Source organism: Mustela erminea, chromosome 8 (assembly GCF_009829155.1).
Source record: "Mustela erminea isolate mMusErm1 chromosome 8, mMusErm1.Pri, whole genome shotgun sequence".
Taxonomy (NCBI): Eukaryota; Metazoa; Chordata; class Mammalia; order Carnivora; family Mustelidae; genus Mustela; species Mustela erminea.
In genome coordinates, this window is record NC_045621.1 from 36,256,576 (window position 1) to 36,283,932 (window position 27,357).

At 39.0% G+C, this 27,357-nt stretch overlaps 1 protein-coding gene across 5 annotated transcripts in view; it reads right to left on the minus strand.

The window, feature by feature from the left end:
* Window positions 1-27,357, minus strand: part of SPHKAP (SPHK1 interactor, AKAP domain containing) — a 171,063-nt gene that overhangs the window by 8,539 nt on the left and 135,167 nt on the right. For 2 of the 5 annotated variants that reach the window (XM_032355060.1, XM_032355058.1), the window contains 6 exons: window positions 22,889-26,666; window positions 5,712-5,897; window positions 5,354-5,380; window positions 3,785-3,871; window positions 1,611-1,663; window positions 1,336-1,520 (listed from right to left, as the gene is read on the minus strand). In XM_032355060.1, coding sequence (XP_032210951.1) covers window positions 1,336-1,520; window positions 1,611-1,663; window positions 3,785-3,871; window positions 5,354-5,380; window positions 5,712-5,897; window positions 22,889-26,666 — 4,316 coding nt within the window. The remainder of the gene's footprint in view (window positions 1-1,335; window positions 1,521-1,610; window positions 1,664-3,784; window positions 3,872-5,353; window positions 5,381-5,711; window positions 5,898-22,888; window positions 26,667-27,357) is intronic. The other 3 variants (XM_032355059.1, XM_032355061.1, XM_032355062.1) reach the window with 3 other exon arrangements.

A 27,357-nucleotide genomic window follows, 5' to 3' on the forward strand; every position in this document is an offset into this window, starting at 1 on the left:
AATGTATATGTGGGTGTACTTTGTGACAATAAGACATTACAAAATGCACTGTGGCAGTGATAGGTAGAATCCTAAAACAGCTCCCAAAATTTCTGCCCTAATCCTCGTTATCATGACTAGGATGAGAAAATTGTGCCCTTATTAAGTACATGGTAAAAGGGATTCTTTAATTAATAATGTGTTAATCAAAAGGGAGACTATTTGGTGAACCTAATCTCATTGCATAAACCTTTTAAAAACCGTTTTCTCTGATTGGTGGCAGAAGAAGTAAGAGAGATTGACTGCATGAGAACATGGAGGGGCCCATATGACAAGGAATGCTGGAAGTTTCTAGAAGGGGCACAGCAAAGAAATGGATCATCAGTCCTACAACCACAAGGTACTGAATTAAGACAACAACTTGAACAAGCTTGGAAGCTTGTTTTTCCCCACAGTTTTCAGACAAGTTCCCAGCCAGGCTGCCATCTTGATTTCTGCCTTGTGAATCCCTAAGCAGAGAGCAAATTAGATAGAGTTCACCCAGCTTCTGGCAACATAGCTAGTTGGTCTTGTTTTAACCTAGAAAATTCGTGGCAGTTTGTTACAAAGCAATAGAAAACTCACACAGCAACATTACTATTGATTTAAACATCTTTAGAAGGAGCACACTTTTAAATTATGGGAAGTTGAGCTTGAAGACATTGGCAGGTGGATTTGTGCTTAAATATTAATCATTAACTTTCTAGAACAGTTAGTGGCCAGTTTTAGAGATTGGGAGTTAGAGCGATAGTTGTTGTTAATTTAGAGGTTGGCAAGGGATCTATTCCCCGACTTTATGTTTCTGGTAAGTGGTGAGTGACAATGAGGAAGTCTGTCTAATGCAAACCTAGTTAGTAGGGGATTACACACGCCTCCCACTGACACTATGCCACAGTCTGTTTTAAATATCAGTATGGCCTTACTTTAGTTTCTCATATCTAGCAAGCCTTTCCCATCTATCTATTTAAATGAGTGGGATGAGGAGGTTGGTTGCAGAGCAAGGAAACATCAAAACAAAAACAAACACAGAAATAAAACACCAGACTCTGAGAAAGTTCCCATCTCCTCACTTCACTTTCTCATTGTCACCAATGAGCTGAGACCAAATGAGAGTCAAAGAAACAGTTATCATGGTTATATTGATACAGGTGGAAGGTTTCAAAGTTCTAGTCACAGTTTTTCTAGTTCTAGTTCAATTTTTAGGTGAAAAGGACAAACAGTTTAAATTTAAATGAATTGACTGGGAATTTCATAAGTAATAAAAGCACAACTTATTCACATCCCAACACATCCCAACACCCCGAAAGGATGGGGTACCTTTTCGATTCTGTTTTCCTGAGATTTCTTAAAGTAGATGGTGGGGATCCCAAGTTCAGATGCAGCTATCCACTGCAGCGTGGCTCGAAGTTCAGCATCAGGACACTCTGGCTCCAGGTCAAAGTTGATCACCAGCAGGCTCCCCTGGGGGCTGGCCGCTCCCACCGGCACTCTAGAGGCACCTTCTGAGCACAGACACAAGCCCAGACTTACTACGTTTTCCATGGGGAGATCACAGGCAAATTGTGTGTCAAAATTATGGGAATGTGGCTTACCCTCTATGTTTTCTGACTGTCCTTTAAGAGTCTCCTTTTCTTCTACTAATTCACTTTGGGAGAAAACAACAGTATATAGTTGGTATGTTTAGGAAGAGTAAGCTGCAAATGGACGATGAGGCAATGGATCTTATTGACCTAAAAACTTCTAAAGTTCATTCTAGATTTATCATTTTCATAGAGGGAAGTACCACTGGGGAAATATCAATGTGGGTATTACACAGAATCATTGGGTCTGCAATAAACAGAGGACCTTAAAAAGGGCCAGATAAACTATGTAGTTTTAGTTGGGATAATTGCTGTGGGAGATGAAGAACTGCATCTTTCTCTTCTCCTCAACTTCTCTTCCATAAACCTTCACTGGTTTGAACAATCAAGGAAATATCTTGTAGACAACTAGATCTTATTTGGGGACTTATCCTTCTTCTGTATTTTACTTGTCATTTGAAGGACCATATATTGTCATCCCGACACAATGATTTGCATTTAGTCTATTTTTCTAATATTTTTTCTAATGTGTAATAAGGGAATCTGGAATAAGGGGGAAAAAAATCTTGATCTGGAATAAGGGAAAAAAACATCCAATGAGCTGCAGAAACTAAATTGTACAACAAAATATCTCAATTAAAATTGGAATTTTTCTTTTTTAATCCGGAGGATGAGTAGGTTGGAGGTGATAAAGAACTATAGAGACATAACTGAAGTATTTCACTAGATACATTCATGTTCGATTTTTGAGGTGTTTTCATACAGTGAATACTTGTAAGGAAGCCTCGATGATGTAACGGCAGGACTCAGTAACTGCTTCCAAAAGGAGAGCATATGTCCCAACAGCTGAAAGGAGTTGACCATCTTGGGAAGCTTGTGGTTGTCCTATATTTTTGTACGGGCTGGAAATTAGGACACAGAGCTCTTAAAAATGTGTATTTTTATGAAAGAGTATTCTCTCTTATATTTTCTATTACTGCTAAGATTTACTGGCTGAAAATTCCATTGCATTCCTGATGTTGAGAGAGAGTTTAGCTGTTCTGCCATGCATACAGAATTATTTTTAGAAGAATTGTCAATTTCCCAAGAGTCCTTGCAAGTGATATAAGTGAAATGACATATGGTAGGAACAGTTTCTGCCATTGTTGAACTTCAGGACGCTGATATGTGTAGTGGCTGTTTTTGTTTTCCCTGAATGCATCTACCTGTATAGGGTCCTATGCTCTAACCCTGGAGAAAGATGGAAAAAGTAGCTAAGCAAATGTTTCCTGAAGGATAAAAATAAATGTACCCCCATTATTTTGTATGAAACAAAACAAACCCAAGGTCATATGTACATTCATCTCTACTTGTGAATAATGGCAGTAAGGAAAAACGAAGGACTGATTCCTTCACTCCCTGAGGAATACTCTCACAGGCAAGATACCTAATTACAAAAATGACTGAGGTAGAGAGAGTAACTGAGAAAGTAGATCAGGGAGCAGCTTTCGTCTTATCTTTCATTTTTATCTTTCTGAGATTTCAGAGAACTCCAAATAGTAATAAGCCAAGTCATAATGGTCAAAAATAGATTTCAATCCATTTACTTTTCCAGAATAATCACAAATTCTGGATGTAGCCCTGACTTCCTGTTGTCCTCTTTTCCTGAACTGTATTTTGTGTTATTTATTATGTTGCACTTCTCTAACTGCTATTTATTTCCCCTCGGTCTTTTGGAAGGACCAAGGTCTTGGGAAGCAGAGTCACTATGTGGCAATGACATATCTGCTTTGTGGCACCATTTGGTATTAGACACATTTAGTAGTGATTACCCCAGGTGTCTACAAGTAGAGGAAAACCATTCACATTATATTCTATTGAAAAATAGTCTTTGTTGGTTGACATGGTATGATTTCAAAGGATTTTTGCTTCTCTGTGTCTAATTAAGTAAAATGACATATAATTTCTGATTATATGGATCAACTTTTTCTGGGATGATTCTATCAGAGGGGTTAGATTTGAAATCCAGAAAACAGTGGTGCTAGCTAGGACTATTCTAAGCCCCAGTTTTTGCTCCAGTGACATGGACCCCCGGCAGCATAGACATGATGATTCAGTGGTTGGGTGCAATCTGAATGATCAAAATGTATTTCCAGATGAAATTAGAGTAGTGGTCTCACAATCACTGCATCTCAGTGGCTACTTACTTAATCATGGGAGAAGATGGCATGCTTTCCTGATAAATGTCCAGGTCCATAGTGCCAAGACTGCTAGTGGCACTACTGTTGCCATTGCTGACAAAGCAAAAGTTTACATATTAATGCCTGTCTCCACCACCTGACCACACGGCCAACATTGACGTTCCATCTTTCTTTCTAAGAAGTCCTTCTTTTGGTCCCCAGAAGAATATTGTTGGGGGACTCCTAAGTTAATATTTATTTCTGGAAAAATTAGGGGAAGACGTAACAAAAGACAGTTTTGGCTCCAGCCAATCATAATTGTCATCATCATCATAATCATCATCATCATCACTGTTTTTGAATTTTTGCACTGGTCTCAGACCTAGTGAGCCACACCTAGTGGGTGACAATCAGCATGACTTTTGTCTTCCTCATTCTAGTCACAGTGAGGATGTTTATCTGTCAGCAAGAGACTCTTTGGCATACCCATGGAGACTGACATTCTTCTGAGAATGCTGGCTGGGGAGATATCAGAATGCTCACTTGTCTGCTTTTTGACTTCTGACAGAAACCAGTAGACACATGTTCTCCTTTTTCCATTCAAGGGATTTTTCTGAGGGACATTCCATAGAATATGCACCTGGCTGATTATTTTCCTGTGGGACTGCAGAATTTACAAATATGAAGTTGTGCAATGTCAAAGTTTTATTATCTCCTTTATCGTAAAATCTATGAGAAGCAGCACCTGATACCTTGTGTATCATGGAGAAGGAGGGTTGCTGAATCATTTTCATAGGTTACACAATCAACATATGGTCTAGTTACTAGCTTGGAACTTAGTTGCTGAAACATAGTAGACTTGAGCCAATTTTTAGGCTCTGTCTGTACTTGCAGAATGGAACGCCTCCAATTTCAGTAAACCCATTGAGTTTCCTCATATTCCCACTATCTCCCAGTGATGTCTCTTCCAAGTCAGGTTTCCAAAGGGTGAGTGCTGGTGTGTTGTGTAGCGGGACAGTCTTCCCTGGGGACTACCATGAGTAACAAACTGGACTCCTTCAACTGCTTTGGGTTTCATGTGGGGCATTGAATATATTCACCGATTGAAATCTGATGATTCAAACATTGTGCTGAAGGCAATTAACTGTATAAACTTCTGCTAAGTCTAGAGATTTAAATTCTTTGTTTTTTATCTCTATATTGTAATATTTCCCACTAATTTGGGGGGATTTTAGACCAATTATGTAACACTGTGAATTTTTTCTAAGTCTAAGCACAATGAACTGCCAGAAATAAGACCATGAAGGAGCCATTACACCCAGATGCATTTGAATCTCATTTCCCCACTGGCCTTTCTGGAAAATCTGCAGATTTTGTCCACTATCAAATAAGGTAGAAATGTGGAGATTGTTTTCATTTCCACCTCACAGAGGGACAGTGTTTAGTTTATGTCTCTTGAGGGCTTGGGTCCTTCCAAATCTGATCTTTCATTAACTTCTCTCTTGCTTTCTCAGAGTCAACAATACACAGGGGCAGGGGAGAGAAAGGGGAGAAACAATTAGGCCAAACAACACAACACAATGTGGAAACACTTGCCTCATGTAAACCCAGCCTGGGTTGCATCTGAAATACAAATGAACCAGAGAGAAAGTATCAAACACACCAGGTGCAACAGCAGCTCTCATTTAAAATTTCCCAGTTGTTACTGAATGCACTAGCTGGGGCTTGCAGAGAGAAGAATACAGCTGACTCCTAACTTTGGCCAAGGTAATTAAACGCATAACTGGATATTAGGAAACCTCTCAGCATAAATCATGACAGGCAAGTACCCTGAATTAGCGGGAGCTCTCCTTCTTGCTCTATTAGGGACCCTTTGTAGAGACCCATTTATTAAGTATTTTTGAATCTGTGTTGAGACCTATTTCCCTGGGAAAGTCAAGTAAAGAGCAGGTACCTCATGGATCGCTCACTGAGCTGCAGGAAGCTACTGGTGTCATCTGGATTGTCCTCCTCATTGGCAAGCTGGGACCAGCTGTCCGTGCTCTCCCCACTGCTGCCGGAAAGGTTGGGGAACTCATCTGGGGCTCTGCCTTCTGCTGAGACTTCAGCCCCTGTTACCTCTCTGGCATCAAGACTGTCACTGTAGATGGCAAGATATCATTACCAAGAGTGGAGACATAAGACAGAACTTTTCATGGAGACCTTGCTGGCTGCTCTGTTGAGCATGAGTCTCTGCCACAGGGAGCATGATATCCTTGGAGATGGATGGCGTCTTTCTTCCAGGTTATTCCTTCTCCTGATCCCTAGGTCCCATTTTGCCTTTTCAAGATTGCTGTCCATTAGTTTCCCCAACCTTCATTTTATGTAATTCTACTGAATCCCACCATTCATTTCAAAAACACATTGAAGCACCCTTGGCTGCACACATAAGCATAAATATGTGGCAGTAGTGTTTTTAATGAAGAGACCCAGAGCCTCCTCTCCACAGATTATGAATCTTTGGTTTCGCAGGAGACCAAGAAACCTGCATTCTGAACAACCATCCCAGGTAGTTTTAATGCAAGTGGCATGTGGACCATGTTGGAAGAAAAACACTCACCAGGTTCTGGAGGTTTACAGAGTCAAATTGCTTGCAAATGCCTCTGAACACATTTTGCATTTGTAGCTACTGTTTTAAACCATCCTCTCCCTCTGAAACCTCTGATGTATATCAGCACCGCCTTTCTAGATGAGTGCTTTTTAAGGTTAAGTTGCTCTCCAAAACATTTAACCCTTGATCTGACAGGCTTTTCTCGTTGCAAGCCTTTGTTTTAGTCCCTAGCCTCCCAGGACTTTCTGGCTCTCTGGTCACACTTTGCGAAGAAACTGCTTGCCTCTCAGGGCTGTTATGTCCATCCTTGCCCTTTTCCAGTCTGTCCCTAACAATTTCATCTACTCTCCTGTCTATGGAAATAGCTTCTAAATCTGAACTCCAGCCAGGGCCTCTCTTCCTGCTTCTGCGGCTCTCTTTTCAGTTGGTCTTCTGAACATATTCAATCTGTCTCATTAACATTTTGAAATCAACATATCTTAAACGAATTCTGATTGCCCTCCCATCCTCTTCCTGTGTTTTTTATTTCCATTGACCTTTCTGTCTCTCTGCTCATGAAATTATCTTAATTTAGATCCTTCTAAATTGCTTGAACTTAGATTTGGAAGGAACCTCAGAGATTTCCTGTAGATCAGGATGCAGAAGCCTGGTGAGGTTATATGATTTGTCCAAGGTGCAACAAGAGTTAGTACCAGACATTAGACCTCAAGTTTTGAGACCTATGGCCATTGCATCATTACTCCTTGGCTGGACTATATTTTATTGGCCTTCTAACAGTTGAGCCCCAACTATTTCTCCTCTTTCATATGATCCAGAAATTCCTTTTTTTTTAGGAACTTATCTCCTCCAACCAAAAACACTAATTTGAAAGGACATACACATGCCGATTTATTTCAGCTCTATTAACAATAACCAAAATATGGAAAGAACCTAAATGTCCATCAGTAGATGAGTGGATAAAGAACATACAATAAAAAAGGGCACCTGGGTGGCTCAGTGGGTTAAACCTTTGCCTTCAGCTCAGGTTATGATCTCAGGATCCTGGGATCGAGCCCCACATTGGGCTCTCTGCTCAGCAGAGGGCCTGCTTCCCCCCTCTCTCTCTGCCTACCCCTCTGTCTACTTGTGATCTCTCTTTCTCTCAAATAAATTTAAAAAACTTAAAAAAATAAAATATTTAAAAAAAGAATATATAATAAATATATATAATGGAATACTACTTAGTCATAAAAAAAACTACAATCTTGCCATTTGCGACAGCATGGATGGAACTAGGCAGTATACTGTTAAGTGAAATAAGCCAAACAGAGAAAGACAAATACTACAACGGACGAATGGATAAGGAAAGTGTGGTCCATATACACTATGGAGTATTATGCCTCCATCAGAAAGGATGAATACCCAACTTTTGCAGCAACATGGATGGGACTGGAAGAGATTAAACTGAGTGAAATAAGTCAAGCAGAGAGAGTCAATTATCATATGGTTTCACTTATTTGTGGAGCATAACAAATAGCATGGAGGACATGGGGAGTTAGAGAGGAGAAGGGAGTTGGGGGAAATTGGAAGGGAGAGGTGAACCATGAGAGACTATGGACTCTGAAAAAAGATCTGAGGGGTTTGAAGTGGCGGGGGAGGGGTGGGAGGTTAGGGAACCAGGTGGTGGGTATTATAGAGGGCACGGATTGCATGGAGCACTGGGGGTGGTGAAAAAATATTGAATACTGTTATGCTGAAAATAAAAAAAAAATGATTTTAAATTTTATCTCTTCACCAGTGAGGGAGAGAAAGGAGAGAGAAAGAGAGAGACAGACTCAGGGAGAGAAAGGAGAGAGAAAGAGAGAGACAGACTGACAGAAAGTGAAAGAGAGTGAGAGAGGTCACTTATAAACAAATCCAAATGCTCCCTGAAGAGAGAAGGAAATGGTCTCTACTATACCACCCTAGATGATAAACAAATAGCTTCAGGAACATAAATCTGTATCTCTCTAAAAGTCTCTGTCTTTAGGGCTAGTATTCAATCGTCCTTTGATCCAGGTGCCAACAGTTTTTGTTCAGAAAGCCAGATCTACAGAAATATGAACATATTCATGCAACCTTTCTCCTCACACTGACAGTCATCAAAATTAATAGTATAGGAGAGAAGCACCTTAATAACGCAAGCAAAAAGTAAGAGTGTATCTCTGAAGCGACAACAAAAAATGTGACAGCCTGGTGTAGGGGATACTAGAATGCTTTTCTGGGCCATTGCACACTGTCTGCAGAGAATATTGGCTGTTGACAGTGCACACTGGGAATAACCAGCAGGCCTAAACTTGTCTGGCCAAGGTCATACCCTCTCTCAGTGAACATCCCATCAACCAGGTGATACAAAGACACAAAAGGCTAGTTCTTGTCTCACTTGGCACTAAACCTGACAGACCATTTCCTCTCCAGGGGTTCCTGTAGGATGTGCTGAAGCCTCAGTTGCAAACATATTTAGGGGAACCTTCTCTCCCTACAATCCTGCCTTTTCTACCTATTTACGGATGTATCTCTGGAAAGCACATCCTACCAGATCATCAACCTGAAACTCTCCCTCTTAAGGTCTGTTCCGAGGGGATGCAATCCAAGGCACTCAATCTCCTTCATTGAAAATAATATATTGGCTGCAGAAAATTCTATGTAATTCTCTTCAGTCTTAGGATTAGTACCATTATCCTTTCTCCAAAAATGGCTATACTTGAAAATTTTTTAAATGAGTTCTAATATAGAGAGTAGAGTTTCGAATGTATAAATTTTGGGGTTTGATGAAAATTTTCCTTTTTGATATGTGAACTGGTTACCTAGAAAATTTCACAAAAGCTTTGGGGCCTGGCTTCTAAGAATCCTTCCCACAGCATTCTGGATAGATACAGTATTAAGGTGTGGCTGTTTCTAGCATTCTGTGCGACTAACACTTGATGAAAAAAAAAAAAGTCCTTAATAAGCTTGATTTTCCTTTCTAAAATGTTGAGATATTTCCAAATTGAGTAGGGAGAAAGTGAGAGAGCGACTTCAACTGAAAAGACATTGGGTGAATTTAGTTTAATTCAAATGAAAGAAAAGTTTATTGAAAACACAAATAATCCCCCTGAAGAGGTAAATAAGCCAAGAACTGAGCACAAAGGAGAGGCTTCTACAACCATCTGTTTGCTTAGGTAGAAAGAAATTTCCCAGACTAATTCTTTACTAAACTAAAACCTTACATTATGAGAAAAACTAATCCCAGGGTATTTCTCACTAAAGCAGAAGTTAAATCTCAGTGATTGACATTGGATATTCAGGTTAAAAATGAGTCTGTCGGCATATTTTATTTTATCTAATTTCATGGTCTATTTACAGTAAATCTCATATTCTATGTCACATAACCGGGAATTCAAAATGAATAATGATGATCTAAAACACTGGTTTTCATTTTCTTTTGAGATAAATGGATAGCTTTGCTCATTTATTTATGAATAATGCACAGATGTGTTATGCAAATATATGTAGATGGTCTTTTTCCACTTCTGATTTCATAGTTCACATACAGAGCTTCAGAGGACTGTTTTCTCATATGATATTAAAATCAACTGTAGAATTTTTGAGTTAGCCAGGACCTCAGAAATGATCTAGCCTAACATTCCCCCAACTTAATTTACCAGCAAACCACTGTCATGATTTTTGCCATACCTGAATTCCCCCTGTATTTGGTAAATATTGTAAAAACTGGTTTAGGTAACCTAAATGTTTATTTTAATAAAGAAATTTTGAATCATCACTGTAAATGGAAAATAGAAATATCTTTCCATAGGTAGGAGGTAACAATAAAAAAATATAGAACTACAGTAAAAACCCTCTTTCCAATGGGTCATCTACTTGTTCAGTTATAAAAAGCTCATTGAAGAGGGAAATCATAACAAACATACACACACACATTTTTTTTTAAATTTAAATTTTAGTTAGTTAACTTACAGGGCAATATTGGTTTCTGGAGTAGAATTCAGTGATTCATCATTTACATACAACACCCAGTACTCATCACAACAACTGCCCTTCTTCATACCCATCACCTATCTAACCCATCCCTGCCCACTTCCCTCAATCAACCCTCACTTTGTTCTCTGTCTTAAAAGTCCCTCATAGTTTTTTCCTTTTTTTTTCCTTTCCCTCTCCTTCCCATATATCCACCTGTCTTCTTTCTTTCTTTCTTTCTTTTTTTAAGATTTTATTTATTTATTTGATAGAGATCACAAGTAAGAGAGGCAGGCAGAGAGAGAGGAAGGGAAGCAGGCTCCCTGCTGAGCAGAAAGCCTGATGCGGGACTTGATCCCAGGACCATGAGATCATGACCTGAGCCGAAGGCAGCGGTTTAACTCACTGAGCCACCCAGGCGCCCATCACCTGTCTTGTTTCTTAAATTCCACATATGAGCAAAATCGTATGGTATTTTTCTTTCTCTGACTTATTTAGTTCAGCATAATACCACCTCATTCCATCCATTTCAGTGCAAGTGACAAGATTTCATTCTTTCTGATGGTTGAGCAATATTCCATTGTCTATATATATATATATATTTTATATATATATATATATATATATATATATATATGCCACATCTTCTTTATCCATTCATCAGTTGATGGATATGAACTCTCTCCATAGTTTGGCTATTGTTGATAATGCTATTATAAACATCAAGGTGCGTGTACCCTTGGAATATGTATTTTTGTATCCTTTGGGTAAATACCTAGTGGTTCAGTTGCTGGATTGTAGGCTAGTTCTATTTTAATGTTTCGAAGAACCTCCATACATTCTTTAGAGTGGCTGTGCCAGCTTGCATTCCCACCAACAGTACAAGAGCGTTCCCCTTTCTCTGCATTCCAAAGAAAACTGTTGTTTCTTGTTTTGCTTATTTTAGCCATTCTGACAGGTGTGAGATAGTATCTCATCATGGTTTGGATTTCTATTTCCATGATGATGATTGATGTTGAGTATCTTTTCATGTGTGTTAGTCATCTGGGTATCTTCTTTGGAAAAGTGTCTATGTCTTCTGCTCATTTCTTAGCTGAATTATTTGTTTCTTGAGTGTTGGATTTGTTAAGTTCTTTATAGATTTTGGATACTAACCTTTTATCAGGTATGTTGTTTGTAAATATCTTCTCCCATTCCATAGGCTGCCTTTTAACTTTGTTGATTGTTTCCTTCACTGTGTAGAAGCTCTTTGATAAAGTCCCAATAGTTCATTTTTACTTTTTTTTTTCACATTGTCTCTGGAGACATATTTATAGGAGGTTGTTACTGCTGAGGTCCAAGAGGTTTCTGCCTGTGTTCTCTAGGATTTTGATGGTTTCTGTCTCACATTTAGGTCTTTCATTCATTTTAACTTGTTTTTGTTAAACATACACATTTTAAATATTTTATTTTAACTTTAAATGCATAAACATGTCTTTATTCACTAATATTTCAACTAAAAAAAACCTTTGTTTCTTTGATTTTTTCTCTATTCTTTTCTATTTCTGTTAATTGTTGATCTTTGCTCTTATTTTTATTACTTCTTTCCTTATATTACCTTGGATTTAATTTGACCATCTTTTCTTAGTTTCTTAAGGTGGAAGTTCAGATTGTTGATGTTAGACAATTCTTCTTTAAAAAAAAAAATCTCTGCAAATTTTGATATATTGTGTTTTTGTTTTCATTCACTTAAAAAAAAAAAGGAAGATTTTATTTATTTATTTATTTGAGAGAAAGAGTGATCCAGAGAAAGAGCATGAGCAGGAGGAGAGAGAAAGGGAGAAACAGGCTACCCACAGAACAGGGAGTCAGATGTGGGGTTCCATCCCAAGGACCCTGGGATCATGACCTACGTGAGAGGCAGATGCTTAACTGACTGAGCTACCCAGGCATCCCCATTTTCATTAACTTTAAAGTTTATCTTAATTTTCCTTATGATTTTTTATTTGACCAATGGGTACTTTAGAAGTGTGTTGCTAATTTCCAAATATTTGGGAAGATTTCCTAGATGTTTTGATTGTGTTTAATTTCACTGTGATCAGAGAAAATGCTCCATGATATTCTAGGTTATTTTTTCAATTTATTAAGACTTATTTTATGGTCTCATGGCCTACCCTGGTTAATGTTTCAAGTACACTTGAAAAAATGTATTTACTGCTACTGTTGGTGGAAGGTTTAATAAATGTTAATTAGGTCAACTTGACTGAAAACATTCAAATGTTAAATATCATTATCCAGTTTCTCTCTACTATTCTGCTAGTTACTGAGAGAAGGGTGCAAAACTTTCCAACTCTGATTGTGGATTTGTCTATTTTGCCTTCCAGTCTTCCAGCTCTGGCTCTATCAGATTTTGTTTCATGTAGTTTGAATTTTTGTTATTTAGGTGATTACATATTTACAATTACTGTTTTATTACTGAACCAGGTCCTCTATCATTATAAAATATCCCTCTTTAAATCTGATAAAATTCCATGTTTTGAAATCTACTCAGTCTGATATTAATATAGCTACTCCATATTTCTTTTTATCCTATCTTATTTCACATTGGATATTTCTTTTTCCATTCTTTTATTTTTTACCTGTATATGTCTTTATATTTGAAGCACATTTCTTATAGAGTGTTAGAGCAGAGGTGTGCTTTTATACTCAGTCTGACAATCTGTCTTTTAACTGAAATGTTTATTTTTTTTATTTTAATTTTTTTTCTAACTGAAGTGTTTAGATCATTAAGAATTAGTGCAGTTATCAATAGGATTGTGTTTAAATATCACCTTGGTAATTATTTACTATTAGTGTCATCTGTCCTTTGTTTCTATTCTCCTCTTTTCCTGCATTTCTCCAGATTAACTGAAGTATTTTTAGCATTCCACTTTATCTCCCCTATTAGTTTATTGCTATAGGTCTTTGTCTTATATTTTTAGTAGTCATTCCAGGGTTTATAGTATGCATCCAATTTCTTAGTCCACCTTAGATTACATAACCAAGTCACATAGAATGGAAGATTTTTACAACAGTGTACTTCCATTTCTCCTTCCCATCCTTTGCATCATAACCAACATATATTTTAGTTCTACACATATCATAAAACATCTTTTTCTTTTAAATAATTATATTTTAAAGAAAATTTAAACATAGAGAAAGTGTTTTGTATTTACCCACATACTTAGTATTTGTGGAAATCTCGGTTCCTTTAGGTAGTAGTATCATGTTCCTTCAGCCTAATGACTTCCATTAGCACTTCCTTTTGTGCAGATCTCCTAGTGACATGTTCTCTCAGAGGTTTTGTTTGTTTATGAAGTTACTGTGTTGCTCTTATTTAAAAAACTTTCAATAGGCTTTATTTGTTTATTTACTTTTTAGGCTACTTTAGGTTCTAAAACTGAGTGGAGAGAACAAAGAGTTCCTATGTGCCGCTGGCCTCACACATGCACAGCCTCCACTATCAACATCTTGCACTAAAGTGATGTATTTTTTACAATCAATGTAACACCCCAAATCCATAGCTTACAGTAGGGTTCACTTTGGTGCTGTGCATTTTATGGATTTGGACTAATTTATAATGACATGCATTCACCAGTTTAGTATCACACAGAATGGTTTTATTGTTCTAAAAACCTTCTGGGTTCCATCTGGTCACCCTTCCTTCCCTCCTAACCTCTGGCAACCACTGATCTTTTTACTACCTTTCCCCTGAAGATCATACACTCGGAATCATACAGTATGTAACATTTTGGATTGTTTTTTTTTCCCTTAATAATATGCATTTGAGTTTCCTCCATGTTTTTTCATGGCTTAATAGCTCGCTTATTTTAGGTGCTGAATAACTTTCTGTTGCCTGGATGTAGCAGTGTTTATTTCTTCATTAACCTACTAGAGGAAATCTTGGTTGTTTCCAAGTACGTCAATTATGAGTAAAGCTGCCATAAAATCCTGTGGGCTGATGTTTCATGTAGACATAGATTTTCCACTCATTTTGATAAATACCTAAGGGGATGACTTTTGGATCATATGATAAGTGCATGCTTATTTTTGTAAGAAGCTGCCAAACTGTCTTTCAAAGTGGTTTGCCATCCCTGCATTCCTACCAGCAATAAATATGAATTCCTATTGTTCCACATTTTTCTCAGCATTTTGTGTTGCCGATATAAATATTTTTTAATTATTTTGGCCATTCTAGTAGGTGTGTAGTGGCATCTCTTGGTTGTTTCAATTTGAAATTGCCTAAAAACATATGATATTGAGCATCTTTTCATATGCTTATTTGTCTTCTGTATATCTTCTTTGATGAGGTGTCTGTTGAAGTCTTTTGCCCACTTTTAAAGTCAGGTTGGTTGTTTTCTTATTATGGAGTTTTTTATAAGAGTTCTTTATATATTTTGGAAAATAGTCCTATATCAGATATGTTTTGGGGAGTATTTTATCCCAGTCTTCAGCTTGTCTTCTGGTCTGGTTAACAAATGTCTCTCAGGGAGCAACAGTTTTTAATTTTAATAAAGTCCAGTTTATCAATTATGTTTCTCATGAATCATGTCTTTGATATTTTATCTAAAAGGTCATTGCCAAACCCAAGCTCACCTGAATGCTCTCATATGTCATCTCCTAGGGTTTTATAGTTTTATCAAATTTTACACTTAGATATGGAATCCATTTTGAGTTAAGTTTTTGAAAACTGTTTTGTTTCTAGACTTATTTTTTGGCTTGTGAGTATCAAGCTGTTTCACCAGTATTTCTTGAAAAGACTATCCTTTTTCCATTGTATTGCCTTCGATTCTTTACCAAAAATCAATTAACTATATTTGTGTGGATCTAGTTCTGGGATTTCTATTCTGTTCCATTGATCCATTCGTCATTCTTTTGCCAATGTCACACTGTCTTGATTACTGTAGCTTTATAGTAACTCTTGAAGACAAACAGTGGCAGTCTGACTTTTTCTTCTTTAATATGGTCCTGGCTATTCTCCTTTAATACAGTCTTTCATAAACTTTGGGATGATTTTATTCATAGCCACAAAACCCACAAGCTGGAGTTTTGATGGGATTGCACTAAATTTATAAATCAAGTTAGGAAAAACTGACATCTTGACAATATTGAGTCTTATCCTTTGATAGCCTTTTTTTTTTTTTTTTTTTTTGTAAGTGAAGACTACTGAGTTGGCAGCTTTTTCCTTCTGCACAGGAAAGATGTCATTCTTCATCCTTTAACTATCATTTTTTTCTGATGAGAAACCTGAAATCTTCATTATGTTCCTCAATGTGTAAGTTGTAAGTTGTTTTTTCCTCTGAGCTGCTTTTAGGACTATTTCTTTGTCTTTGGTTTATAATAATTTGATTATGATGTGCCTTGATGTGGTTTTCTTTTTGTTTATCTTGCTTAGGATTCACTGTACTTCATGATTTGTGAGTTTATAATTTTCACCAAATTATATATTCATGTGTACCTTCAAATATTGGAGCACATTTGTAATACCTATTTAAAGTCTTTGCTAATTTCATCATCTTTCTACTTCCTGAATATATTTATATTGACTGATTATCCTATTGGTTATGAGTGACATTTTTCTGCTTTTTTTATTTCAATTTTTTAACACTTTTTAAAATTAGTTTTAGAAGTAGAATTTAGCGATTCATCAGTTGCATATAACACCCAGTGCTCATTATATCAGGTGCCCTCCTTAATGCCCATCACCCAGTTATCTCTTCCCCTCACCCTCGCTTTTAGCAACCCTCAGTTTGTTTCCTAGAGTTCAGGATCTTTTATGGTATATGTGAAACATTCTTAAATTGGATCTTATGTTGTAAATTTATGCTGGATTTTGCTGTATTTCTTTAAAGTGTGTTAGACTCCCTCTAGGTTAAACTAGAGTTTCAGTTCAGTTTGATCTTTTCAATGTTTATTTTCAAGTTTTTTAGAGCAAGTTTAGATTAGCTTTTATTTTTAAGGGTAATTTAGCCTTACATCTACAATGTGATGCTTTTAGGGTCTCTGAGAAATGTTACAAGTGTTTCATATGGATTCTCTACTCTGGTTGGAAATAAAATTCTCCAGGTCCCCTGTGAACCTGTGGAATTCTTCAGCTTACAGCTCTTTGGCTTCATGGGGTTTCACCTATATATGCACAGTTTAACATTCAGCAACTGAATGGTCTTCCATCTTTTTGTGTCTTTTTCAATTTCTTTCATGAGTGTTCTGTAGTTCCTCGAGTACAGATCCTTTACCTCTTTGGTTAGGTTTATTCCCAGGTATCTTATGGTTCTTGGTGCTATAGTAAATGGAATCGATTCTCTAATTTCCCTTATTAGTATTTTCATTATTAGTGTATAAGAAAGCCACTGATTTCTGTACATTGACTTTGTATCCTGCCACGTTGCTGAATTGTTGTATGAGTTCTAGTAGTTTGGGGGTGGAGTCTTTTGGGTTTTCCATATAAAGAATCATGTCATCTGCAAAGAGAGAGAGTGTGACTTTTTCATTACCAATTTGGAAACCTTTTATTTCTCTTTGTTGTCTGATTGCTGTTGCTAGGACTTCTAATACTATGTTGAACAAGAGTGGTGAGAGTGCGCATCCTTGTGTTCCTGATCTCAACGGGAAGGATGCAAGCTTTTTCCTATTGAGGATGATATTTGCTGTAGGTCTTCCATAGATAGATTTTATGAAGTTCAGGAATGTTCCCTCTATCCCTATACTTTGAAGTGTTTTAATCAGGAACAGATGCTGGATTTTGTCAAATGCTTTTTCTGCATCAATTGAGAGGACCATGTGGTTCTTCTCTCTTCTCTTAATAATTTGTTCTAAAGTTGGTGCAGCCTCTTTGGAGAACAGTGTGGAGATTCCTCAAGAAATTAAAAATAAAACTTCCCTATGGCCCTGCCATTGCACTCCTGGGTATTTACCCCAAAGATACAGATGTAGTGAAAAGAAGGGCCATCTGTACCCCAATGTTTATAGCAGCAATGGCCACGGTCGCCAAACTGTGGAAAGAACCAAGATGCCCTTCAACGGACAAATGGATAAGGAAGATGTGGTCCATATACACTATGGAGTATTATGCCTCTATCAGAAAGGACGAATACCCAACTTTTGTAGCAACATGGACGGGACTGGAAGAGATTATGCTGAGTGAAATAAATCAAGCAGAGAGAGTCAATTATCATATGGTTTCACGTATTTGTGGAGCATAACAAATAGCATGGAGGACATGGGGACTTAGAGAGGAGAAGGAGTTGGGGTAAATTGGAAGGGGAGGTGAACCATGAAAGACTATGGACTCTGAAAAAAGATCTGAGGGGTTTGAAGTGGCGGGGGAGGGGTGGGAGGTCGGGTACCAGGTGGTGGGTATTATAGAGGGCACGGATTGCATGGAGCACTGGGTGTGGTGCAAAAAATAATGAATACTGTTATGCTGAAAATAAAAAATAAATTAAAACAAAAAACATTCAGCAGCTGGCTCAGGTGGCTCTGTAGGCTCCTGGAGTTCTTTCTCTGTGTAGTACCCCTTAATCTCTGACTTCTTAACTGAAAGTGCCTGCTGAACTCTGCTTAGGTTGTTCACTTTGCACTGTTGCCTGAACAGAATGTAGGCAGAGTTTTTGGGCAATTATCAGGGTCACCATGTTTGTTTCCTTCTTTCAAAGGGCTTCTTGTTGTTCAAAGTCTGATAACAATTGTTTCATATATACTGCACATTTTTCTGGTTGTTTACAGAAGCAGAGTAAACTTAGCTTTAGTTATTCCATCATGAATGGAAACAAAGTTCCTTACACATTTATCTTTTTCTATAGTTCTCTCTGCAAGTATGCCATTAAAGCCTTATTTCAATGGTTTTATCTCTTAGTAATTATTTTTTATAATAGACATTTTAATTTCAGTGATTATATTTGCCATCTCTTGTAGTATTTAACTAATTTTTAAGCCTGCCTCATTCTATTTTAATTATAGTTTATTCTTCGTTCCTAGTTTATATATCTTATTTTAAAAAATATTTTAAAAATATTTATTTTATATTCTGTATCTAATAATTCCTATATCTGAAATCCTTATTAGGGCTAATCCTAGTATTTGGTATTTGTACTGAGTCTTGCTCACAGTGCTTTGATTCCTTGTGTATCTTGTGATTTGAGGTTCTGACCGCTTATTTGATGGGGCTTTATCTATTGAAAGCTTTTGAGACTTGGGCTTAAATATTCAGAGATTTATTGTTGTCTCTGCCAAGATCTCACAGTGTTGTTAACCTGAAATTGCTTTATTAATTTACCAACTTGGGGTTTTCTGGACCACACAGATGGTGTAAATTAAAACCTCACATATACATTAGGGAAGCCGTGGTATAAATCTTGGAGGACTTTTCCCCTTCTATCTAGAGCCCTAACCCCAAAAGATAACTGTTATTATCAACTCCTTTTCTGGTGATTGACCCTTTTTACTGTTTGTACTTTTTCTGAGGGCATAACACTTCAAGATATGGAGGTTGGTGTCATTCCTAAGTCTTCACCATTCATGGACCCACAGTCTTATTTCCTACTTTTCACTAGCTTTTAGAAAGTGAACTTGTAGGTTAGGGAGACTGGAAAGTCCTCAAGAGCAAGCGCAGAATTACTACTTTTGTTTACTACTTTCATTTCTATATCCTTCATTTTCTGCCTCCAAGATTTCATTATCATTATTTATTTAATACTGTTAAGGGCAGCTCTGTATTCAAAAGGGATATTTACAATATTTAATGTGGGATTTCTAGGTGATCTGTGGTGGGAGGATTTTTTAGGCTAGATAGAACACTAGTACTGTTTGAAACACAAATGTACATCTTTTACTTCAATTCTTTACATGGTTGGCACACTCTCTTGTCCCAGGTCTCATCCAAATGCCCACACTCTATCTTAAGTAACCGCATTCCCCAACCAGTTGTTCTCCATCACATTATTCCTTTTATTTCCCTCTCCTAACACACTGTAATAATCTCTTCCCAAAGGGTCTTCCCATAGCATATTGTCTTGTCTCCCACTGGGTGTGTAGGAGCTATGACAGCAGGTACTAAATCCCTATTCTCTACTGTTTATTTAGCCCCAAGGGCAGTGTGTATCACAGGATGGACGTGCAAATATTTGTTGGATGAATAATTGTTTTCTTGAAGCAATAGAAATCAAAACACAACATAAAATACACTTTCAAAAACCAGATTATGCCAATGAGGACAATATACGAATGCTCAGAATTCTCAGCTTGTTGTTTATAACTTGTGATATCAAATTGTCAAAAAGTTGTATAATTGCTCTTCAATAATCTCAGAGAAGGCAGCTGAGTTAAGAACATTATTGCCGGGGCGCCTGGGTGGCTCAGTGGGTTAAGCCGCTGCCTTCGGCTCAGGTCATGATCTCAGGGTCCTGGGATCGAGTCCCGTATCGGGCTCTCTGCTCAGCAGGGAGCCTGCTTCCTTCTCTCTTTCTCTCTGCCTGCCTCTCAGTGTACTTGTAATTTCTCTCTGTCAAATAAATAAATAAAATCTTTAAAAAAAAAAAAGAACATATTATTGCCTACCAATAGAACACTCTTTTTTCCAGAAATCAAGAATTGGGCTATCCTAAATCATTTACCTTCTTTATAATTGAGGGGTTATTCAGGTATCTGGACAAATGTGGCAGCTTCAAATACAAAAGCTATTTCCATTTGAACATGACTTCCATAATGAATTTTGAAAGTGTTATTCTTTTTTCAAATAAAAGAAAATTAAGAAAGTGATTTTATTTCAGTATGTTGGGTTTTTATGAAGTTTTTGGCAGAATTGTGAAAATGTCCTTCAAAGAGTAGCCTAGAAATATCTTCAGGACATCACATCTCCCTATGGCCAAACAGAATCAAGAGTGTCTGTGTAACTTCCTTCCATGTGTTAAGTAGTCAGGAACTATTTCACAGAGTACTGAGTTTTATATTTTGACATATCAAATCCCCAATAACAACCTTGAGCTTAGAAAACATGATCTAAATATAACTAATTCCCTCCTTGTAAATCTTAGTACTTTTGTTTTAATAAAAATTTCACACTGTTCATAACAGGTTTCTCTGGGGAAAAAACATTTCTTAAAACAAAGGCAATCATATACCCTAACTCTGAACAACAACAACGACAACCATAAAGTAAACATTTATTGAATACTTCTAATGGACGAGGCACTGAGTTAAGAGCTTTATCCCTATCGGTGAGTAAACTGACATAGGGAGATTAGGGAACTTCCTTAAAATTAGTTAGTGGCATTCAATAATTCCGTATACTGCTTCACAAAGAAAAATATATAATTCAATGTTATGTTTTCTTCACAAAGAAAAATATAATTCAATGTTATGTTTTGGAAACAGAGTCAACTCTTGCTGACAATTTCTAAGACTGATGATTCTATATTCTTTTTTCTTTGGTTGTTGGAAACCAAATCAGAAGTCTATATTATGAGTAGAAAGAATATGTGCTTGGGTCCTTATATGGAATATGAATCTAAATCAGTGGGAGGCTTTATTTATGCACATTTCCTCAATTTTTTGGAAGTCTCTAGGTTGTATACATTTTAATAATATATAGTGACATATATATATATATATATATATATATATATATAATATTAGTGACATTCCACTCAAAATTGTATAATGAATATTATTTCACTTCAGAGGCAATCAGTATTTGATTTGCGCCTGTAGCCATGAATCTTGTTGAACTACATGTCCAAAATGCTCCCTAACTTTCTTTGGCTAAATATCTTGGCTCGTTTATGATGACATTGAAGAAGATGCTATGTCAGACACCTGGAATCTAAAATAAAACTTTTCCGGGGTGCCTGGGTGGCTCAGTGGGTTAAAGCCTCTGCTTTCAGCTCAGGTCATGGCCCCGGGGTCCTGGGATCAAGCCCCACATCAGGCTTTCTGTTCAGCAGGGAGCCTGCTCCCCCCCCTCCCCCCGACGCCTGCCTCTCTGCCTACTTGTGATCTCTCTCTGTCAAATAAATAAATAAAATCTTTAAAATAAAACTTTTCCATTTTCATATATCTCACACTTGGTTATTTTGTTTCTTCAACTCTGATCACTTTAAAAAAGTTTGTTTCTGGAGTTTCTCTACTTCCTGGAGGTCACCACCTCACTACTAAAGTGAGGTATGGTACTTCTGTAAGACTTTGATAAATATTGTCTAAAGCTGGAGAATTACTGAACTTGTTTTGGTCAGCTTGGCCTATATTTCATTTTTTAAACTTTATGTTCTTTTGCTTGTAAGTTTTCTAGTCCCCTCCCCCTAGAATTCTTCCAAGATTTAAGTCAATTGGAAAGTTCTCAGTACCAAGTGGCTAAGAAAGAAATACTCACGTGCACCTAGACCACCACCACCATCCATACCTTATAATGATGCCCTATAGCAATAGGGAGCACCGATCTGCTTCCCTGGTAGGGTGGGAAAGTATTAAGGATTTTCTAGAGCAGTTGAAATTTGATAAAGACTGTTTCAACTTGTTTATTGCACCTAACTAATGGGTTCTTTGTACAATAGACATATGTCCCTGAAAAGACAACATAGGTTATTTCTCTAACTTATGTTTTCCAATGGTAGTAGCTTAATTTCTGGGTTTTTTTTTCTGTCTTATGTAGCTAGAGACAAAAAAAAGTATAAAACAAATAAGCATGGAGATGAAAAGTACAGCATAGAGATTATAGTCAGTAATACTATAACAATGTATGGTGACCGATGGTGACTACATTAGTGAGAACTGAGTAACATAGAGTAGAACTGTTCAATCACTGTGCTGTACACTTGAAACTAATATAATATGTCAACTAAACTTCAATAATAAATTTTTAAATGGTACAATGGTCTCATATTCAAGAATATTATGAATTTCTACAGAAAAGGGGAGATGTGGAAGGATGGACTCTTCCTTAAGCACCTGGAATGAAATAATTTCTTTGTCTCCGATTCAGAATACATCATCACCTACACTATGATTTTCTGGAAAGGAACTATTGAAATAGCAAAATTCTAATTTTACTTTGTAACACTACCATGATTGGACCAAGCGCGTAAAGGTCCAGCATTTGTGGGGCATGGTGTCCTTGCAAAGATTTTTAGAACAAAACAAAACAGAAAATCTTAACAGATGATAGAGAAAAATGATACCAAAGTATTTAATGTCACATTCCAATATTAAAATTTAAATTTAGGTTTTTTTCAAATAAGTTGATGTAATTTTCCTTTTTGCTTGAAAATTTTCGAGACTTAATTTTAAGAGGTAACATAGTATGAGATATTAATTTTCATGGGGAAAATAAAACTCTATTTCCTCCATTATAGAGATGAACACAATTTGTTTAAGAAATTTTAAAAAATTACTTCTAACTTTCTATTGTAAATGTATATTAACCCACGAAGGTCATTTATTGTCTCAGGATTTCAGTTCTGGCATCAGTGAAGTCCCTAGGATTTAGAATAAATACTAATTAAGAGGAAAACTCCAGTCCCAAACACCCTCTCTAGTCTAAGGGGTCATTCACTTACCTGGGGTTCTGGCAGGCACTCCCAGCAGTGTCTCTACCCTTCACCACATCTGGGACATTTTCATCTTTCAAATGCTCCTCTGCTTCTTGTAGGGGCCTGGTTTCAGAGGGGGAATGTTCAGGTTCTCCAACACACTCTTCTCTCTGATCCGTTTCGATGTGAATTAAAGGCACTTCTCTTGAGCAAAGTGACCTCCTGGTGCGGTTTACAGGCATAGTCCCATTACACGAAGAAGTTTCCTTTTTAAAAGAATCTAAACTGTTGTGGTTTGTAAGAGGAGCAGCTTTGCTCTGAGACAACACCGAGGGCTGTTTGCTTTCGGTAACGGAGCCTTTCCTTGGGTTATCAATGGGCTCCTGAAGAAAAAGACTTGGCCCACTTTGCACTCTGCTTGAAGCTGGTCTGTTTGCACATTTCTCCACTTGCATGGGAGAGCCACCAGAGGCAGGATCAACCTCAGCTGCCTCGGCATCATCCACTATAATTTTGTTCTTCTGCATGAGGGCTTTGATTGAGTTTGCCCACGTCTCGTGAATTAACATGTTGGTGATCTGGTCAGTTCCACCTCTCCAGTACAAGCAAGAGTCAGATTTGCAGAGACCCGAGGAGGAAGCGCTACTGACTGGATGTACACTTAGGAAATCTTGCTGGCTGTTTTGAGCGAAGCCATCTAAAGAGTTGGCTTTGATGGGTGCATTCACTGTCAGCCTGGCCCCCAGGGATCTGCTATCTGGCATGGACGACTGTCTGTAACACAATGGGGATCGCAGAGAAGGTGACAATAAACCAACGGTCCAATCCTGGCTGCTTCGTCTGGAGGAGGTGCTGTCCCTGCTTTCTCTTTCAATGTCCCTCAGCATGTACCTATAAAACTCCTCGGTTATGCTCTCGGTGCTGGACTGCTTAGAGGGACAGCTTGGCCTCACACTGAGATGGTCATTTTTACGACATGCCTGTTGCATGGCCGAGTTCAGGATGCTGCTGGCGTTCTTGCCCGCATAGTAATCCAGCAGTAACTCAAACCCTCTTCCTTCATTTTCCATCTGGTTCACCATGAACCTGGAAAACTCCTCAGTGATGCTTTCACAGCTGGACTGCTTGGAGACAGAGCTGGCCCTGCTAACTGGCTGACTTAGGGTACTCATTAAACCCAGGCTGTTTACATAAGCCTGGGCGTTCGAGTCTTCCTCTGGGATGCTTTCACAGCTGGAGGCCTTCGGCCGGTTCCACCTGTCTCCACTGAGTAACCGGTTCCGGGGATGGCTCTGGGCTTGCCAGCCGCCGTCCACCGTGGAGAACTCTGTTAGGTTCATGATCTTGGCTGCCACTTCGTTTGCAAAAATACTGACAGAATCCGGGACATCCTCAAGGTTCATCGACTCATCCATGACCCTGTTCATCAGCTTCTCCTTAAGCTCCGGGTGCTCATCGGTTTTCCTCTTGATCTCGCTGAGTCTTGGTGGTTTGTGCTTCCTCACTGCGGCCCCACCGGTCTGGCTTTCCTTCTTCCTCTTCAAGGACCGGCAGGATACGTTCGGGGAAACCGGAAACTCATTCCCTCTCTTCCACGCACAGAACCAGGGTTGTTTTCCATTTGAGTTGTCAAGGCAAATTGCTGCGATTTCAGTTGCCATGGAGACAATCATCTCTGCTAATTCTTCCGCGAAGTCCGTAATGCAGTATATATCTGCCTGTTTTGCCTGTAGCTCAGGTTGAGCAGGAAGCAGCGAGTCATTCCCTAACAATGACAGGTTCACTTGAACTTCATTGTTTAGAGGGGAGGCACGGTTATACTTCTCCTGGGCGTTTGCACTGGCGCCATCCTCTGCGTCCTGGGAACCTCTGCTGCCCTTGCGCACTGCCAGTGTGCACTCTCCCTCCGAAGTGGCTCCGTACTCATTCTCACTGTGCCTGCGCATTGGATGAGGGTCGTTTAGGTCTTCTCCTGCCGTTGCTTTTTGATCTATTTCTCTGGGGGGTGTTTTAGCAGTTGAAGAATGAGGCTCTCTGGGTCTACGGGGCCACTGAGATTGCAGCATGGGGTTCTGGAAGAGGCCTGGCTTCGCTGGGCCCTTGCTATTTTGCTTCGGACACACATCATCTACAAGATCATTGATCACAAGACTAGCGCAGCGTGGATTGCTGAGTGGATAGCTGCTGGAATACTCAATGGCTTTGGTCCATGCTAGACTGCCAGCCTGGTCAGGTGGCCGGCAGCCCAATTCCGTTTCCGTCCAGCTTAGGGTTTCATTAGCGAGGACAGCGGGGCCTTCCCCAAGTTGTACAAAATGACTCATCTTCTTGAACGTAAAGCATATCACTCGGAAGAGCAGCTGACTGGCACTTTCCATCAAGGTGTCGAGGGTTTCAGGTGAATGCCTGCTGTCGTTGCGATCAAGTATTTTGTTTTTCTGGTGAGCTTCATCAATGGAATGCTTCAGGATAACATTGGACAGGGTCTGTGCCAGATCATTCCTGAGGACATTTTCTGAGCTGACATTTTCAAAGACCTGAGGCCTTGAAGCAGTTTCTATGATTCTCTTGCTCATGGATTCCATGAGGTCTCCAATGCTGCTGCAGGGACTAGGCCTTGTTAAAACCAGAGCAGCCTCCTTGAGCAATGCCCAAGCAATGGCCTCATTTCCAAGCTCCAGGCTCCCCGCTGTCGCCAGACTGCAGAGCGGGGGGACAGCTGCACAGGCCTCAGCTGCACAGGAGAGGCCACTCGGAGCCTTCGCCTCTCCTGTTTCACCCAGGCCACACACAGCAACAGCACTCGCCACCTGAGTCATGCCACACAGAGCAGATGGAAAGGAGTATTCACTGATGGAAGGCTCCTTGAGTACTTGGGATATTTGAGTTTGCAGTGGTTCAGGGCCTCCCATTGGAGGCGCTGAAACCAAAGATTCTTGCTCCATTTTGAGCCTTTCTGTGGCCTGAGGGCTGGAAATGGTTCCAATCACAGTGGCCGCGCAAGCCAGTGCAACTTCTAGAGCACTCTGAGGGTGTCTGCTGGAGTTCTTTCCAGAGAGGACACCTGAGGTTTCAACGGAGACCTCCACCTCAGACCAAGAGGGGATGCCCGCCTCAGGGGCAGCATCACTGCCATCTGGACTCTGAACAATGACAATTTTGGGGAGCTTGTTCCATGACTGAGGGACCACCATACCTTTAGTGGAACAGCCACTGGGTAGCAGAGCATTTCCGACAGAAACACTGACTGCGGAATCTTGGGGCCATGTAGGCTGAGACTGGGACAACCGAATAAATGCATCTTGCAGCACGGATTCTGCTAAATTTGTAGCATACTCGCCAGTAGTGGCTTCTCCATCCTGTTTGGGAGGAAAGGAGTTTGTGCCATCTTCATGGTCCCCTGGATCCAAGCTGTTGTCATGCTTAGCGAGGGCACTATATATGGGAGGCCCACCGTTCTTAACCATCCTGGAGAAGTAAGCATCCCCAGGAATATATGGTGCCTGTGATTTTTCCACGTGACCTTTAACATTTTCTAAATAATAATAATTTGTGGCTGGCCTCTTATTCTGCACAGCTTCACCTTTCCATTCCAATGGCTCGGGTGATGCACTGAGGCTCTTCAAAGGGGTGTCTTCTACTTTTTTCACCGATCCTTCTGCCTTCGTCATTGGATGGTATTTGCCAATATATTTGTCTTCCAGAGCATAAAGCATCTTTTCCTTGTTGTTCCATTCCTCCTGAGTGGCTTCCTTTGGTCCTTTACTTTCCAAAACATTAGCTGAGACATTTATATTCTCATAACCTATTGAAGACAAAATGAGGGCCCGCCATTACTTTTTGGATAGCAAGATCTCATGAGATTACTTTTTAAAAATGCCTTATTAAAAAAAAAAAAAGTAACAATTACTTTTTAAAAATGCCTTATAGCACCAGGGGTGGTTCTCTCCCCCCCGCCCAAATAAACAGCATTTAGAAAGACAAATGAATCCGAAAATGTTTTTGAGTTTCATTATAGAACCACACTCAACAAAATGTCTTTCGATGTGGGCTATAAATGTCTGCACCAGAGTGGGAGAAGATGGCAGTGGGAGCTGAGTGCGGATCCTTACTTTCTTTCTTTAAAGATTTTTATTTATTTATTTGAGAGAGAGAGAGAGAGAGAGGGGAGAGGGAGAAAGAGCACGAGGGGGGTGAAGGAGGGGCAGAGGGAAAGGGACAAGCCGACTGATTCGGGGGCTTGATTCCAGGACCCTGAGATCATCACCTGAGCTGGAGGCAGATGCAAAACTGATTGAGCCACCTGGATGCCCTTGGCTCCATGGGGAAAGTAACCCAGACAGTTGCATCTCAGAGCTTCCCAGTGCACATGGAAGGAGGAGGGAGAATGTTTACAGCAACCTCCATAGTAAGCTTTGCTGCAAAAGCTTTGCTGCCAAAATTTGCTCTGAAGTTTGGGTGGGACTTGTCCCAGGGACTGAAAACAGCAGGGTCCC